Source organism: Geotrypetes seraphini, chromosome 15 (assembly GCF_902459505.1).
Source record: "Geotrypetes seraphini chromosome 15, aGeoSer1.1, whole genome shotgun sequence".
NCBI classification, from domain to species: domain Eukaryota; kingdom Metazoa; phylum Chordata; class Amphibia; order Gymnophiona; family Dermophiidae; genus Geotrypetes; species Geotrypetes seraphini.
Genome location: NC_047098.1, coordinates 1,947,959 through 1,965,534, shown reverse-complemented (window position 1 = coordinate 1,965,534; position 17,576 = coordinate 1,947,959). Strand labels below are relative to the sequence as shown.

Here is a 17,576-nt window from a genome sequence, read left to right as displayed (position 1 = left end):
TTATTTTTATAAAGGAAAGAAGGTGACTCCATTTGTAGAATAGATTCCTACCAGATTCCCAGTTACTGAATTACACTGTTGTTTGTTTTTATTTTTTCACTTTCTTTTTAGTTTATGATATTTTATTTTTAAATCTCATTCATTGTTTTGCCACTTGGTTTTTGTTTCCTATTTTATTATTTAAATTTCCCAAGTATTCTATAGTTTCAACGGTTCTCCCTTCTGCTTCTATTTCCTATCTCTCCTCTTTTTCAACCTTTCAAAGTCCTTTAGACCATTGTAGTCTTATTAGAATGTTTATTTTCTTATTTTTTCTCATCTAGCTCTATTTTATTTTTTCATTACTCTACTAATTGTCATTTTTCCAGGTACTTTAGTTAGATTGTGAGCCTTCGGGACAGTAAGGGAATATCTAAGTACCTATTTTACTTATAATTTTAATGTACCCTATTGTCTATTTTTCTGTAAACCGCTTAGAATCCTAACAGAGTTTAGTGGTATATAAGAAATAAATTACATTACATTACACTATTCCTGCCCAGCCACAGGGCAGAAGTTCAGCAAGTATTTAAGTGGTGCAGTGGGAGTGCTAGATTGTTTGGCATAATGAGTTGGTTCCCTGCAGCAGAAGTATATAGCTCTGTGAAAGCTTAGCAAGCTTTCAACGGTGGAATATTTATTTTTATTTATTCAATTTTTTATACTGTTCTCCCAGGACAGCTCAGAACGGTTTACATGAGTTTATCCAAGTACTCAAGCATTTTTCCCTCTCTGTCCTGATCAGCTCACAATCTATCTCATGTACCTGGGGCAATGGGGGGATTAAGTGACTTTCCCAGGGTCACAAGGAGCAGCGTGGGCTTGAACCCACAACCCCAGGGTGCTGGGGCTGTAGCTTTAACCACTGCGCCACACTCTCCCCCATTGTAAAGCGTTCTGATGGACTCAGCAAGCGTTGGAAGCTCTGTGATAGGTGTAGCTTCTGTTGAAAGATGGCAGTGGATGCAGAATCAGAGACTGGGAGTGCCAGCGGGTTTTCCTTTAGGGGGCACCATGTACTATGTCCTAGAAATAAGAACTTTCTTAAAATAGTTTTTTTCTTTTGGGGTTAAAATGTTTGATGGAACTTTCCTGAGAATCCCTGAGCTGGAAACTCTTTTCTCCTTTACAGGCTCTCTCCTTGAAGGAGACGGAGAAGACCGTTTTGTCAGAGAAGTTGATGAGTACTCAACATAACCTTGAGAACTTGAGCATGGAGCTGGAGCGGCAGCGCCGAGAGACTTCGAGTCGTCAGGAGCAGGACAGAGTATGCACAGCTGGGGGGGAAGGGGCACAGGGGATCATTATGTAGCCTGTTACCGAGGGGAGGGGAGCAGGGCAGGACCTCACAAAAGAGGAAGATGAGGACCAGGTGGGCACAGCCTGCCAGAATGGGATGGGGGAGGGAGCAGGAATGGGTGTGCACAATCATTAAAATACCCCCTCCAAAAACAATAACTGGACACACAAGAAATGCCAGAAGATACTTGTTTTAATAAAGTGTAATGGGAAAAATTAATATGCAAATATATGAAAATATGCAAAATAGTTAACCAGCCGCAGCGGAAAAGACTCCAACGCTCATAGGAATTCTGTGAGTTTCAGAGCTGTTACCACCATAACCAGCACTAAAAACTGCGCTACAGTTTTGTAAAAGGGGGAGGAGGGAAAATTTGCTGTAGAATTTGCATACTCTTGTTGGAGATTTTTGAAAAATCTGTCACTGGAAACCAGGGGCTGTGTAACAAATGTTATCACTCTTGCTTTTATGTATTAGATCTCCTCGGCCCTTGAGTGTCTGATCTATTTGACATATCGCTTTCTGCCTTATCACACCCTGCAGGGCACGATTAACGCATTGACGTCAGAGCTCAAAGCTTTGCGAGCTGAGTTTGAGGAAGCCATTGCTGCTCATGAGCAAAAAGTTAAGGGACTCCAGGAACACAGCAGGGACCTGGTGAGGCAGCGAGAAACGGCTTTGCAAGGGGTAAGCGTGATGTGGAGAGACGGCACTGCAGGAGAAAGGATTTAGTATAGGCAAAAGGCACATTAATCATAAGAATGTAAGAAGAGCCATATTGGGTCAGACCAGTGGCCCATCTAGTCCAATATCCTGTTCTACAAGTCCTTGGCAGAAATCTAAAGAGTAGCAACATTCCAAGTGGAATCCCCAAAGAGTAGCAACATTCCATGTGGAATCCCCAAAGAGTAGCAACATTCCATGTGGAATCCCCAAAGAGTAGCAACATTCCATGTGGAATCCCCAAAGAGTAGCAACATTCTATGCTGCCGATCCTGGGCAAGCAGTGGCTTCCCCCAATAGCAAACTATGGACTTTTTCACTAGGAACTTGTCCAAACCTTTTTTAAACCCAGCTATGCTAACCACTGTTACCACATCATCTGGCAACAAGTTCCAGAGCTTAACTACAGTAGACTCTCAGTTAACCAGCAACCGTGGGGATTGATAGATGCCGAATAAATGTGGTTTCTGGTTGCTTGAGAGTTACTATTAAAAACAGGCCTAACTTATACTATACCCCATACTATGCCAACCATAAACTGTTCCAGACACACTACCGGACGTGGTAGGCAAAGTGTGGGCATACTCGGGTGTGGCATGCCAAGTTTACACTTAAATTTCTGCAAGAAATTTATTTTATTTCCATTTTTATTTAAATGACAGTACTGGACGGGGAGGGGGGGGGACATTTTGAGGTTTCTCCCCCCCCCCCAGCCTGTCATGGCATTCTATATCTCCTGCTGCAAGGCTCTCATGGTCCCTGATTTGTCCTGTGCCATGTACAGTTCTGGCTCCAACCCAGTATACGTGAAAGTTAAGCAGATGATCTGCCTCTTCACTGACGTCGATGTCTTACATTATGCTGACACACTGTGAGCTTCCCAGCGCTCGTCACAGACTTTCAAATTGGTGGCTAAAGTTATTTTAATCAGGATCTCAAGGCTCCTCCCGGTATTATCACTGGAAGACCACCTTACTTCATTTCAATACCCATTAATTGTAGGACGTTCCTTTCTTTTCATGATTTTATTGAAATGCCAAATTCAACTAAACTTATCATGTGGCTTTAAGGAGTCTTTACTTACTCAGAGTAGAGGAAGAACATTCTCTTATGTGTCGGCGCGAGACAGTACAGAACACACATCTGTAAAACAGAGATGAGAATCGGTACACATTTGCACAAGTACCTGCATAGACTCATACAGATTAGTCCTAAGTGAGTCAGATCCTGCAGCTGAGAATTGCAGGAATACTAGTACTGTCAAATTAGATTTGCCTGTCATCCAATGAGATTTGCTGAAAAAGACCATTGGCTGTCTATGCCCCCCACACAAGATCGTTTGACTGGCTGAACCCATTACTCCTTTACTTGTGAGGTTTTTGCACCCCCATTTCAGGTGGAGGAACTTAAGACTCAGCTCTGCATGGTGGAAGATGCACGAGATGGCATTCGGCGGGATCTTATTGAGGCTCATCGCAAAGTCCGTGAGGGGCAGGAGGGCCAAGCGGTGCAGAGGAAAGAGATTCTGGACCTGAGACGCACCTTGAGTGATGAAGGCAAGGAGAAGGAGGCAGTACAGAGATCTAATGAAGAACTGCGGGCCACAGTTAAGAGAGCTGAGGGAGAGCGAATCAGGTGAGAGCAAGGTACTGGTGGGCTTTCTATAGGAGCTCAATGGGTGACAATGCAGTACTGATTGATGTTTTGTGTACCAGAGGTAGTATCTCTTATCAATTTTTTGGGGCAGCTTTTTAATTTTTGGGGGGAGGGGAGGGTAGGCGCTTGGGAACTACATTGAATTTCTGATTTTTAAATTTAAGATCTGAGTTTGAAAGGGGCATTGTCATGTGATTGGATTGTGGATAATTCATCGGATATTTTTGTCTGGCAGAATCTTGGGAGGGGGATACTATGAACATGTTTTTTTCTTTTTGGCATAAAGAAAATGTGGGTCATTGGGAAGGAGTTTGAGAGTTCTTCTAAGGTACAAGTAGTTTTATTGTGGGTCAAGAATTGGGTGGGGTAGAATGTATACATTTAAGTGTTGTGGCAGTGGGGAGATGTGTTGGTGGCAGAGGGATGTCATTGGTGTATTACATTTTTTAATTTGGGTAGAGATATTATTTTCAAATGAAATTTAATTCGCAGATAACTAATCCTCGTAATATAGGTGACATCACCAACAGAGCTGGTGTTGGAAGACTTCTTCAGCTGGATATATTGAGAAACTTTTAAGAAGTTTCTTTGCATGTTTGCTACTTCCTGCTTGCCATTGTCAGAGCATAATATCAAAATCTTCATCTTTCAGCCGAGCTTATCAGATGCCTCACTACAGCCACCCATCAAGACTTCTGTTTTGTTGTGGCTTTTGGCTTTTGCTAATTTTTTTTTTTTTAAATCCTGTTGCTGTTTATGCAATTCCAACTGCCTTGATAGTGCTTTAGGTCGGTTTTTCAACCAGTTTTCTTTCTATGTTCAGTTGCTTCATTCCTCTTGTGAGGGGTTCAGATACTCCATCAAGTACTTTTTCAAAATTGAGTCTTTTGGTTTTGCTGCTGCTGTATTTTTCAGTGATAGTCCTAGAATAAAGCCCCAGGTAGCTATAAAAAGTCTACCCAAATAAGATAGAAGAGAAGGACATCATACTCTGCATTTGTGGTCTTCTCAAGAGATACTTTTTCATATAAATCTCCTGGATTTGATAGTTATATGAAACGTTCTGAAGGCTTTCTGAGATCAGTTGGTCAAAAGAATTGAATTAGTATAGGCAGATAATCAAAGTTGAATATATGCCATCAACAGAAAGGGAAGAACAGGATCCTACCTCCTGTGTTGGGATGTGGAATTGGGCCTTCACAACCCCTTATCTGGCAAGCAAGCTAAGTCATGTGCTTCAGTCACATGAGTAGTCCCTGCATGTGGATATGGCTCAAATGATACTTTGAGAGTGAACAGGATAATACTTCAATGCTTTTCCAGTGTAGCCTTGGATGCTCTCTTCCTGGACTGAGGGAGAAGCTGTATATGCATATCCTCCAGTTCCCCTGCTGTGCTTGAACTCAAATGGTCAAGGCTAGTGTGGATTTTTTTTGAACTTTCCAGAAGACCCATCGACTTGGGAAATTGTCTAACACAAATCATGTAGGCTCAGGGCATACTGTTGTACTCAGACTTTGAGTTCTTGAAGAAATTGAAGGGAGACAGATTCAGAACAAATGCAGTTCTTCTTCACTCAGAGGGCAGTGGACACCTAGAACGCGCTTCCAGAGGAGGTGGTAGAGCAGAGTATGATTTTGGGGTTCAAAACGGGATTGGACGAATTCCTGAAGGAAAGGGGGATTGAGGGGTATGGTTAGAGGGATACTATACAAGGCAAAATGTTTTAAGTAAAAGATCACTAACAGGTCTTTGACCTGGAGGGCTGCCGCGAGAGCGGGCTGCTGGGCACGATGGACCTATGGTCTGACTCGGCAGAGGTGATGCTTATGTTCTTATATTCCTTCACAGCTTGAATGGGTAATCTGAACTTCCCTGAATCTGCCTGTCAATGTATCTTAATCTTTTCTTGCTTTTAGGAGGGATTCCACTAGAAGGTCTTACAGTTTCCAATGGAAGAAGTTGGTTGTTTAACAAAAAGGCCCTAGATTCCCTTTATCTCACACAAAACTGTTTGAATATCTTCTATTTTTGTCTGTGAGTAGTATCTTACTTCTGCCAGTTAGGCTTTCCCTCTTGCAATGATGAAACCAGCTTTCCATTTAGACAAACTTAGGGTTGGCCATTCTAAAGTTGATGATGTTTAAGATGTTTCTAGGTACTAAGTTCCTGCTGCATTTCAGATAGATTTGGTCTTTTGTTGTGTCTTGACAAGGCATAGTTGTCTCTATGGTACCAGCACAAAGGAATTAAAAAGAAACTTGCTTTGACTACTCAAACAAGAGCTACAGGTCTCAGGAGGCTGACAAGCCCACACAAGGGTTTGAGAGTCAATTGAAGTTCCTAGAAGAAATGTCCATGGTATGCTGTTGAGACAGGTTTGGGGGAAGCCACTGTTTGCCCTGGGATTGGTAGTATGGAATGATGCTTCTGTTTGGGTTTCTGCCAGGTACTTGCAACCTGGATTGGTCACTGTGGAAACAGGATGCTGGGCTAGATGGACCAGTTTGAGCCAGTAGGGCTAGTCTTATGTTCTTATGTAAGCAGAGTCAGTTTGTCATGCCAGAGGAGAATGTCGGGGTAGCTCCTGATGGATGTTGCATTCCTGTGCTTTAAGCACAGTCATCCTGGGAGCTTTCATGGCTTTCTCTCATCTGGTCTGGCTGCAGATTTTGTGGACTACTCTTGACAGGACTGAAAGTAAGGAAATTAGCAGGTAAGTTTAAATTTCATTATATTCTGTGTAAGAAGTTGGCTATATTGAGCTGTTAGGCCTGGTCTTTTCTCATCTAGGTTTCTAGATGCATCGTTCTGTGGTGAGGCCTCTAGATCTCTTTGAGGTCTAGCAGTGTTTTGATACTTGGGATCTAGCTGGGTACTTGGGACCTGGGTTGGCCACTGGTGGAAGCAGGATACTGGGCTTGATGGACCTTCGATCTGTCCCAGTACATCAACTCTTATGTTCTTATACTAACCACTTCAAGAACAAGAGTCTAAAATGGGCTTTTGTCCTTCAAATCCTTGCCTCAATAAATTGCTTAGTCTATAAGATGCTGCTAACCTTTGTACCTGTAAACATTGTCCTGATTGTTTAAAGAATATCACCTTTGAATTTTGTTAGCAGTTGTTCTGTTATTCTGGGAATCAAAGTACACAAACCAGCACTTAGGCCTCGTAGAGTTGGCCAAACAAGTTCTTCAATAGTAGACCTGACACAGGCTTTGTTTTGCCAAATTGGTCCAGTGGATAGAACTAAAATTTTCCTCATATGGAATTTGGAAAGCTTTCCTTAAGAACGATTTTAGGTTTATTTATCCTATTTTTTTTTTTTTTTTTTTGCTGTTGAATCAATTTGACTTCTAAGATTATCTGTACTGACCCCTGACGCAGGCATTAGAGCCAAAACACAGCCCATGTCAGGTCTATTATTAAAGATGAACTTGTTTGTCCCGCTGTGAGGCCTTTCGTGATTCTTCTTGCTTGCGAGTCTTATGCATAGGTCAGGGGTTGCAGTTAATCAGATTTCTTCTCTCCCCCACGCTTACTTAGGTGGTTAAAGGAAATCTAATGAATTTTACAGGGGGTGAAGGGAAGGAATAAACAATGAAGTTAGCCCATGCACACCTTGGTATATTTATGCTTATAGTGAGGGAGATAGTTGCCAGAGGGCATGCAGACACTTTTTGGTTATTTGATCTAACCGTGAAATTGGGTTTAACCAATGCTGTGCTCAGGTTTCCCCCACCAACCTGTGTGTTCTGGATATGTTGACTTCAGTTTAAAACGTGCTAATGAGGAGAAGGAACAGCGATTATCAATCCTGGAGGATGCACGTGCTGCTATAGAGAAGGAGTCACTGGATCTGCGCGCAAACCTGCGAGAAGTAGAGAAGTCACGCCTGGAGGCCCGCAGAGAGCTACAGGAACTGCGGCGGCAGGTGGTTCTCTGTTTGTTTGTGTTGTGTTATGTAGAGACTGTGTGTGTGTGTGTGTCAGTTGTGGGTTAGTTAGGGACACTGAGCATATTCCGAATTTTCCGAGAACAGCAAGCCTATATTCTCACGTGGGGTGATGTCATCCACGGAACCTGGTATGGTCGCTTCAAATCTATTTTTAATAAATTTATTCATTTATTACATCATATAACAAATACAGGAAAAACAAGTAATTAGAAATCATTTTAAATTTTCCAGTCCACATTATTGGGACTGATTTTCCACCAGGAGGTCACATAATAAAATAGGAAAATGAAATTACAGACCCTCAGCCTCACCAATATTCTCTTTAGAATTAACAGGAGATTTATTTAAAAGAAAGTTTTCCAATTGATTTGGATCGACTAAGACAAATTTAATATTCTCATAAGTCACTAAACACTTAGAGGGAAACTTCAAAAAGAATAAAGCTCCCACAGCTAAGACACGAGCCTTAAGCTGTAAAAATTGTTTTTTCCTATATTGTGTCTGTTTAGAGACATCAGGAAATATATTTAATTGCTGGCCACAGAATAATGTCGTTTTATTTGCAAAATAAAGTTTTAAAATGGTTCTGAATGTAATCAATAATGTTGCTCTCTTAGCTATATAATCTTTAGATGATTCTAGAAACTGGGATAAATTTAGGCTTTCAGGAGATACCAGCAATAATTTTAGTACCAGTAGGAATGTAATAAAGATTATCCGGTGTAAATCTTTCAACCTGTGTATAATCCTGCTAACAGAATACAGTAGTCATACATGACAGGGAATAGTGTTAGGGGAGTGCAACTAGGGCAACTGCCCCCTGGTCTGAGAGAGCCCTAAGCCAGCTGGAAGCTAAAGAAGCACAGCCTGGGCTTTGCGGTCCCCAGTTATGTCTAACACCAGCTCTAGCAGGATACATATTTCAAATCTGATATATTCTAATCACAAAATAGAAAATAAAATTATTTTTTTCTACCTTTTGTTGTCTTGTCATTTTATTCTTCAAATCATGTTGGGCTCAGGCGCTGGTCTCTGTTTTCTTTTGTCTTCTCTTAACTCACTTGCCAGGGTCTCCTGACCATTTGACATGTCTTCTTTCTCCATGCTCACCATCCATCTTCTTTCTCTGTGTATATATTGTTCCCATTGTTAAGCATCTTTCTTCTCTGTCTCTTGTGCCCCTCTCCCTGCCTTCATCATCTCACCATTTTATGAGCCCCTCCCTCTGTGTTCAAGGAATGGGGAAAGAGAGAGAGAGAGAGATCCAGGGTGCATCGATCCCACCCCCTCTACTGCCACATCCAACAATTCTCCCTTTTTCATCCCTGGCTCATGTGCAGCATTTTTCATCACTGTCCACCAGCCCCATGCCCAACATTTCTCCTTCTGTCACTCCTCTCCAGCAGCATGCCACACCTCTCCCTCCATCACTATGTCCAACATTCCTCCCCTTCAAACTGTCCCTCTGTTCCCTCTCTACCACCATGCCCAACATTTCTCCTTCTGTCACCCCTCTCCAGCACCATGCCATACCTCTCCCTCCATCACTATGTCCATCATTCCTAATCTAATCTAAACCTTACGTTTATATACCGCATCATCTCCATGAGAATGGAGCTCGACACGGTTTACAAGAACTTAAAATAGTGGGTAGAGAAGAAGAAAAAGGATTACATGAACTTATGTGTAGAAGGGGGGAGAGAAAGGGGGGAAGGATAGAGCTACAATTTGCTGAAAAGCCAGGTTTTCAATTGTTTGCGGAATAACTGAAGGGAGCTCAGGTTCCGCAGCGGGGTGGTGAGGTCGTTCCAAAGACCTGTGATTTTGAAGAGAAGGGATTTTCCCAGTTTGCCTGAATAGTGGATGCCGTGTGGAGAGGGGAAGGCTAGTTTAAGCCTTTGGGCAGTTCTGGAGGAGTCGGGACTGGAGGAGTTGAAAGACAGTGGGATAAGAGGAGGTAGGATTCCGTGAATGATCTTGAAAGCCAGGCAGGAACATTTGAAATGGATTCTGGAGATTATTGGGAGCCAATGAAGTTTGGCAAGGAGTGGGGAGGCATGGTCAGACTTGCGTTTTGAGAAGATCAGTTTGGCTGCAGTATTCTGGATTAGCTGGAGTCTTAGAATACTTTTTTTTGATAGATTTAAGTAGATGGAGTTGCAGTAATCTAGTTTGGAGAGGATGATGGATTGGACAAGGATGGCAAAGTGTTGTTGGCTGAAGTAGGATCTAGCTTTCCTCAGCATGTGAAGGCTGAAAAAGCATGATTTTGCCAAGGAGTTGAGGTGTCCCTCTGTTCCCTCTCTACCACCATATCCAACATTTCTCCCTCTCATCCTTCTTCATGTATCTCTACCTCACTCCTCTCTCTTTGCCCAGCAATTTTCCTCTTTCTTCCTTTCCCCATATACACCATCTCTTTTCCTCTCACTCACACACTCATGCCCAACAATTCTTCCTTTCCATTCCCTCCCAAGATAGTGCTCCCTCCCTGCCTTCCAGCCTTTGTCCCAAATTCATGCCCCTCCCACATTCATATCTCCTCTCTCCCTTCCTTGTTCTCTTCAGGGCCGTCTGAGCTGCTTCTTCCTGCCTTCAGCTGCTCTTGTTCTGTGCAGAGACGTGGGCAGCGGCTCTTGCACATTGCACTTGGCTGACCTGCTAGCCTTCCCTCTGATGTTGGGAGGCAAGACTTCTGGGTAAGCCACGTGCAGCATGCAAGAGCCGCTACCCACGTCCCTGCACAGAACAATTGTGGCTGAAGGCAGGAAAGAGCAGCCCGCCTGGAAAGGAGATAACTGGGATCCCATATCAACTCTGACAAAGGAGGGAAGCCTTCTGGGTCGGCTTCACCAGAAGAGGGAAATTCAGCTGGAGGGCAGGAAAGAGGCCTGGTGGCAGCGAACAACAGTGACTCTACATTGGGGAGGAAGAAGGTGGGAGACCTACGCAATGCTGTGTACCCCCAACAAGAGGTTAATGGCGGTAAGGAACGAGGGGGTGCTTCCAACTGCAGGGACAGAGCTTTTCACCGTTCTTGTGGGCAGTGTAGTTTTGTTCCCTTGTCTGCAATAAGTCAGGCTTTGCCATCTCCGTTGCCATGGTCAAACTGTGGCTCACTGCGGTGTGTCATTCTCTATCTCATGCATCGAGGTATACTTCTTGTAAGAAAACTAAGAAGCCTAAATATTCCTTCTCTTCTAAGCTTGGCACAGCATCACCCACCTCCTTGATGCCTAGTAAGCGTCCTCATACTGTGGATTGTTCTCCATCACTTCAGACCATGTCTTCTCCCAATGTCTTCAACATTGAGATCTCCCATACCCAGACAACCAGCATCACAGCCTAGTTCCACACCTATGTCTCTTCCGGTGCAGACACTGACACTCCAGGAGGAGATATGAACTTTGTTCAAATGAGCTCTTGGGGTTACTGCAGATGCAACCATGCCTGCCTCAGTCCAGCCCAAAGATACATCGAGGCATCAGTAGAGGATGAGGTCACCCACCCCCACTCGATGTTGAGCATCAAGGTCATCATGGAGTCGGACCCATTCCATGCATGTGTCATCATCGGCAAAGGAGTTATCTCCAGGGTCAGGGCATCAACCCCTTCCTTGATGCACATTCAGTGCTCCTCTTGTTGCCCACTGTCTGAATCACCTAGGAGAGAATATTTGAGGAGTCTGATTCAGAAAACTCCAACCACGCAGATTTGCAGTCAGACATGCAGACTTTAGTACATGGGGAAGTAACTGAAGAAAGAGCTAATTGGATGAGAGGACATAAGTGAAGTGGAAAAACAATGGTCCGTGTTGAAAGGAGCGATAAAAAGAGCTACTAACCTTTTATGTGAGGAAAATAAATAAAAATAAGAGAAAAAGGAAACCAATATGGTTTGCCAAACTAGTGGCAGAAAAAATAAAGGCAAAAGAGTTGGCGTTTGTGAAATATAAAAAAAAACTCAAGAAGAGAAGTACAGAAAGGAATATCTGATGAAACTGAAAGAAGCCAAGAGAGAGAGACGTCTGGCAAAAGTGCAAACGGAAGAGCAAAAAGAGAGAATTTTTTTAATGTATATTAGTGAAAGATGGAAGATGAAAAACAGAATTACGAGACTGAAAGAAGGTATGAACCACTATGTGGAGAATGATAAGAAAAAGCAAACGTGCTAAACAAATACTTCTGTTTGGTGTTCATGGAAGAAAATCCTGGAGAAGAACTAAGATTGGCATCTGAGGCTTCATGGTGTCCTTATTGGGTTAGACACTTTTTTGATGGGCACAACCCACAGATTCTGGACTGGTTTCATGGCACTAAAGCAGGGGTGTCAAAGTCCCTCCTCAAGGGCCAGAATCCAGTTGGGTTTTCAGGATTTCCCCAATGAATATGCATGAGATCTATTAGCATACAATGAAAGCAGTGCATGCAAATAGATCTCATGCATATTCATTGGGGGAAATCCTGAAAACCCGACTGGATTCCGGCCCTCGAGGAGGGACTTTGACACCCCTGCACTAAAGGAAAGAAAATTAGCAGGTGAGATCTAATTTCCCTTTTAAAGATGGCAGTAATTTGCATGCTATTGCTTACTCCATTGAGACACTAAACATTAGTGGCAAGCTCCTATCAGGAGCCATGCACTCAGCCATCAGCGAAAGACCGCTTTCTGCATCAGCCCCTAAGAATAGAATCTTCTATTTGATGATTTATTTGGCCCCTTTGATGCTTTTGGCCATTGTCATCAGATGCCTTGGTGGTGCATTATTTCTCTTGTTCATCGATGATACAGATTGGGCTTGCTTTATCTCTTTCTGTAACATTTTATAGCACATATGAAGGGAATGTCATTAAAAACATGTTTAAGATAAAGATGGAAGAAAGTTGAAGACTTGAACCAAGGCTTATCAAGATAAACAAGAAGCAGGATTACAAATCGTAGGCATAATGGGAATAGGATTTAAAAATCAGGGCTAGATTTGTGTTTCCTCTTTGAAGCCATTCTGGACTGCTGAGAGAAACTTTTTTTTTCTTTACTGCCTACAGGTGAAGGTGTTAGATGGCGAGAACACCAAGAAGAGCAGAGACCTGGCCGAGCTGCAGAGCCGAGTGCTGCTGGATGAACAACGGGAGGAAGAGAGCCGACGGGAGTCCTTTGGCCTAAAGCAGAAGATTGTAGAAATTGAAGCCAGCAGGGAGTCTGCAAGGAAAGAGGTACGGAGTAGCCTCCGACTGTTCCATCTTCTCTGTCTGTTTTATTCTCAATCGGTTGCCTGACAGCTACTCTCCTTCATCGGGAGTAAAAATGCTTACATTGTTCCAAAAGCGATGCCTTTAGCCACATTGAGAAGGAGGAGATAATGTGCATAGCTGCATTTTCAAATCTTAGCACGTATTTTCCAGCAAAAAAAATATTATCCACAGAAAGAGGAGATGTGAGTTTTCAGAGGGAAGGCTGATTGTGAATATAAGAACCGCTATACTGGGTCAGAGCAGTAGTCCAGTATCCTGTTTCCAATAGTGGCCAATCCAGGTCACACGTATCTGGCAGAAATCCAAATAGCAGTGTTCCCTTTGCATCAATGACTCCCTAATGTTTTGGCAGTTCATTTTTTTCAGAAAGATTTAATGTATTTTGATCATTTGTGTTTGTATGAAAATGAGGGAGTTTCTGTGCTGCTGATTCTCAAGCCATTTATCATTGCTTGTTACTGTTAAATTTTAAATGTTGCTATTATGTAATTGTTATATTTTGATTATGCTTAGTTTTGATAATTCACAGGTTGCCAGAATGTGGATTTCTAAGTTTTAATTTTTGTTAAATTGTTTTATTTATTGGTTTTCATTTATTTGTTGGAAACAGCAGTATTTATTTATTTAGGCTCCCTTTTATCAAACTGCAAAAGGGATTTTATCACAGACCGCTGCAGTAAAAGCTCCAGTGCTCAAAGGAATTCCAAGAGTGTCGGAGCTTTTACCGCAGTGGTAGGTGATGATAAAAAATCCTTACTCAGAGAATAGTTGAGCTCTGGAACGCGTTGCCAGAGGATGTCGTAAGAGCAGATAGCGTAGCTGGTTTTAAGAAAGGTTTGGACAAGTTCCTGGAGGAAAAGTCTATAGTCGGTTATTGAGAAAGACACGGGGGAAGCCACTGCTTGCCCTCGATCGGTAGCATGGAATATTGCTACACCTTGGGTTTTGGCCAGGTATTAGTGACCTGAATTGGCCACCGTGAGAACGGGCTACTGGGCTTGATGGACCATTGGTCTGACCCAATAAGGATATTCTTATGTTCTTATGTACTTCAAGCATTTGTCCCGGTGGGCTCACAATCTATCTAGCGTACCTGAGGCAGTGGAGGATTGAGAGACTTGCCCAGGGTCACAAGGAGCAGCGTGGGGTTTCAACCGCAAACCTTAGGGGGGGATCCCTTTCTTAAAATTAAGCTGTATTTAAGATTTAATTTAAAGGTTTTTGACCCAATGGAAGTTGCATCATGGTTAATTGTCAATCAAGCTGAGTGGGTGGGTGGGGGCTTTAGAGTTTAAATGGAGCTGAGCTGGAGTAGGCCATAAGAACATAAGAGTTGGCATTTTAATTGGTTTTAGCTTGCCCAAATGTAGGTCTTTCCCAGTGTGCTAAGGTCATTTTTAGCACAGTCCTAAAATAGCTGCTTACCAGTTTCCAAATTTATAGCTGTGCTCTGTAGTCATTAGCACGCGGCCTTTAAAACAAAAAGTAGTTGTAATCAGTTAATGCGCAGTAACGTGGCTGCGCCGTCTGATCTGTGCTGTCACACCCATCCCCAGGCATCCCCCAGAGAATAATTCAAAAATTGATTTTTAGCACATTGAAGACGCCTCAGCGCATCCCACCTAAGTCCTTTTAAGCCATGGTGGGCACATGCGAGCTCTTAGTAGAAGAATCCCAAAAATGTTATGCTGTCTCTTTTTGATTTGTAATGATATTGCAACATAAACGGAAGGAGGATATTTTAATGTATTGATTATTTTTGATTAAAAGTCTTAGGGGCCCTTTTACTAAAGTATGGGCTTCATGCGTTTTAACATGGGACTTCCCTGCCTGCTAGGTGCCATCAACTCGTCTTCAAGTCCTAGCGATTTGATAATGATATCAAGTTTTCATGGCAGAATACAGAAGTAGATTACTGGGCCTTTCTTCTGCGCAGTATAAATTTGATGTTGTCATCATTATTGCTTCAAACACGATCTTGTGCCTCCAGCATTACCTATCTGTACATTGCTAGTCTGACATCTCCACTGAAACTGTCTGCCTTGGGAGGCCCTGTTGGTAGTGAAACCACCAACGGCATAGCCGTTCATTCAGCAAGCCCCAGTAGAATGACAAGCCCAGATTTAACATGGCACTACCTACTCGGGACCCTCGGCCACTAGAGGGCATCCGAGGAGGGAAATTTAAGGGTGACACCAGGAAGTACTTCTTCACGGAAAGAGTGGTGGGTCGCTGGAACAAGCTTCCGGAGCAGGTGACCAAGGCCACTAGCGTGCTTGACTTTAAGAATAAATGGGACATCTACGTGGGATCCCTACAGAGGCCTAGTAAGGGGGTGGGTCAGTAGAGTGGGCAGACTTGGTGGGCTGTAGCCCTTTACTGCCGTCATCTTTCTATGTTTCTATGTAATATTCCCATTAGTGCATGGTACCTACAAAAATTAATGCTTGAGTACCTGATTGTAAACCGCTTAGATAACTTTGATAGGTGGTTTGTAAAAATAGCTAAAAATAAAAAAAAAATGGATTTTTCAGCTGCTGGAGTGGATTTATTTGGAAAAGGAAGTGCTTGTAAATGCTTTATGTAGTTATGTTTTTCACTGATTTTGGGGCATTTTTTAGTAAGTTTTAGTGGATTATATTTTTAATGCTTTTTGTTATGTTGCATTGATCTGTCTAATTGTATGTTTTTATGTTTATTGTTGTGATTTTATTGCGTGTGTTACGATGTTATCCGCATAGAATTGGTGGATATGCAGACTACATTTTTAAATAAATCAATAAATAAAATGACAACTTTAGGGTAAGGGGAATATTTGATGTACATAGGGTGGGCTGTTTCCATTTCTTGTATAGTTTTGATATTTTTATGATTTTTTTTTTTTAATTGTTTTTGTTTTCTGTTTTGCTTTTGATTCTTTCCACATTTGCCACCAGCACTTTGCTCTAATTAGATTTGGTGCTCTGAGTATGAGCAAATTACCAGTAGTGTACAACATTTATGAAGTTAGCCCCTGATGCAGGCTGAACCATTTTTTATATTAACTGTGAGAGGACCTACTGTATGTATTTTGTGCTGGTTTGACTCAGGCCTCTGTTCTGTCCTTCACAGTCCAGCAGCCTACAACGGAAGCTCTCAGAGCTAGAAAGTGAATTTCGTGTGTGGGAGAAGGACTTGCAAGGCAACCTAGAAGAAGCTCGTGGGAACGAGAAGAAGTTATTGGACAACATCAGAAATCTTGAGATCAAGTTGGAGAGTGCTGGGACTGAGGTGGCAGAGCTGAGTCTGAAACTGAGTGCGGCAGAAGGCCGTGTCCATGGGCTGGAGGCAGAATTAGTGCGAGTAGAAGGCATGAAGAGAGATGTGGAGTTCAAGCTGGGGAGCCTGCATTCAGCACTGAGACGTACATTGGGTATCAGTCGGGCAGGGCGCGTGACAAGCCCCAGCATCCGGGGACGCAGCAGCTCGCCCAAAAGACCTGTCTCCCCAACCAAAGGTAGGGATTCATTCTTGCTCTGCCACAATCCAAACCCTCCTTTGAAATATCTACTTTCTGCTTATTATAGATTATAAGAATTTCTCCAATGGATCAGACTAAGGATGGCCAGAACAAGTCCCAAAATGTAGTAAGATTCCGTGTAACTTAACGCAGGGATAAGGCCTGGCAGAACGATTTTTGGACTTTCCTCTAAGGATTTGTCCAAACCCTTTTTTCTTTTAAACCCAGCTATATTAACTGCTTTTACCACTTGTGTATTCATTTTTTATGTATGTTCCTCTGTGGATTTTCCCCTCAGCCGAAGAGCCTTAACTTCTTAAACCTTTCCTCATACGAGAGTCGTTCCATCCCCTTAATTTCAGTGGCACTTCTTTGTATCTTTTTGTGATCTGACAATAAAACAATATGGAGGCATTATGATCTTTGCTTTATTCTCTATTCTTTTCCTAATAATTCTTAACATTTTGTTTGCCTTTTTGGCACACTGAGAAGATTTGAATGACCTCTAAGTGGCGAGTCCTGATGTGGAACATAACATCATGACTCGCATAATCCCAGCGCTGAAGCAATTGCATTGGTTACTCATGCAGCAAACAGTTCACTTGAAGATTCTTTCAACTATACACATCAGATGTTATATCATGTCTCTCCAGCTGTTTTTTTTCAATGATTTGTTTGAAATTTATTAGCCTAGAAGGTGTCTGAGATCAGAAAACAGTATGAAACTGAGCTTAGAGGGTAAGATGTCAATCTCTCATGTTAGCATTGGTGCAACGATGCTGTCTGTGGCAGGTGCCAAGCTTTGGAATGAGTGGCCTGGAATTTTGCGATACTTTGCTGGGAGGCTGAATTTTAAGAAAATGCTGAAAAATCATTTGTTTGTTAGCACTTTCCTGTGTTAGTTTTTTTTTATTTTTTTATGAGAGCTGTTCTGCAATTTTGTGTCTATGTGGTGATTAACTTGTTATGATTGCAATTTTTGTAAACCATATAGTTAATAAACGGTATATAAATTTTTAAATAACCTCGATCTCAGGCTGCCACTATCTTGGCTCCTTCCACCTCCTCCCATCCTTTTTCTAATCATTCCTAGCATCTTGTTTCTTGGCCGCCACCACACATTGGGTGGAAGGTTTCATGGTATTG

The 17,576-nt window shown here is 42.4% G+C and overlaps 1 protein-coding gene across 7 annotated transcripts in view; it reads left to right on the top strand.

Moving 5' to 3' along the window:
• The window catches only part of CROCC (ciliary rootlet coiled-coil, rootletin), a 94,946-nt gene that overhangs the window by 54,338 nt on the left and 23,032 nt on the right, over positions 1-17,576 (top strand). For all 7 annotated transcript variants that reach the window (XR_004537123.1, XM_033922292.1, XM_033922295.1 and 4 more), the window contains 6 exons: positions 1,172-1,306; positions 1,883-2,026; positions 3,459-3,697; positions 7,496-7,655; positions 12,725-12,892; positions 16,043-16,427. Coding sequence is in view for 6 of the 7 variants with exons in the window: in XM_033922292.1 (XP_033778183.1) it covers positions 1,172-1,306; positions 1,883-2,026; positions 3,459-3,697; positions 7,496-7,655; positions 12,725-12,892; positions 16,043-16,427 (1,231 nt within the window). In the remaining variant the exon portion in view is untranslated. The remainder of the gene's footprint in view (positions 1-1,171; positions 1,307-1,882; positions 2,027-3,458; positions 3,698-7,495; positions 7,656-12,724; positions 12,893-16,042; positions 16,428-17,576) is intronic.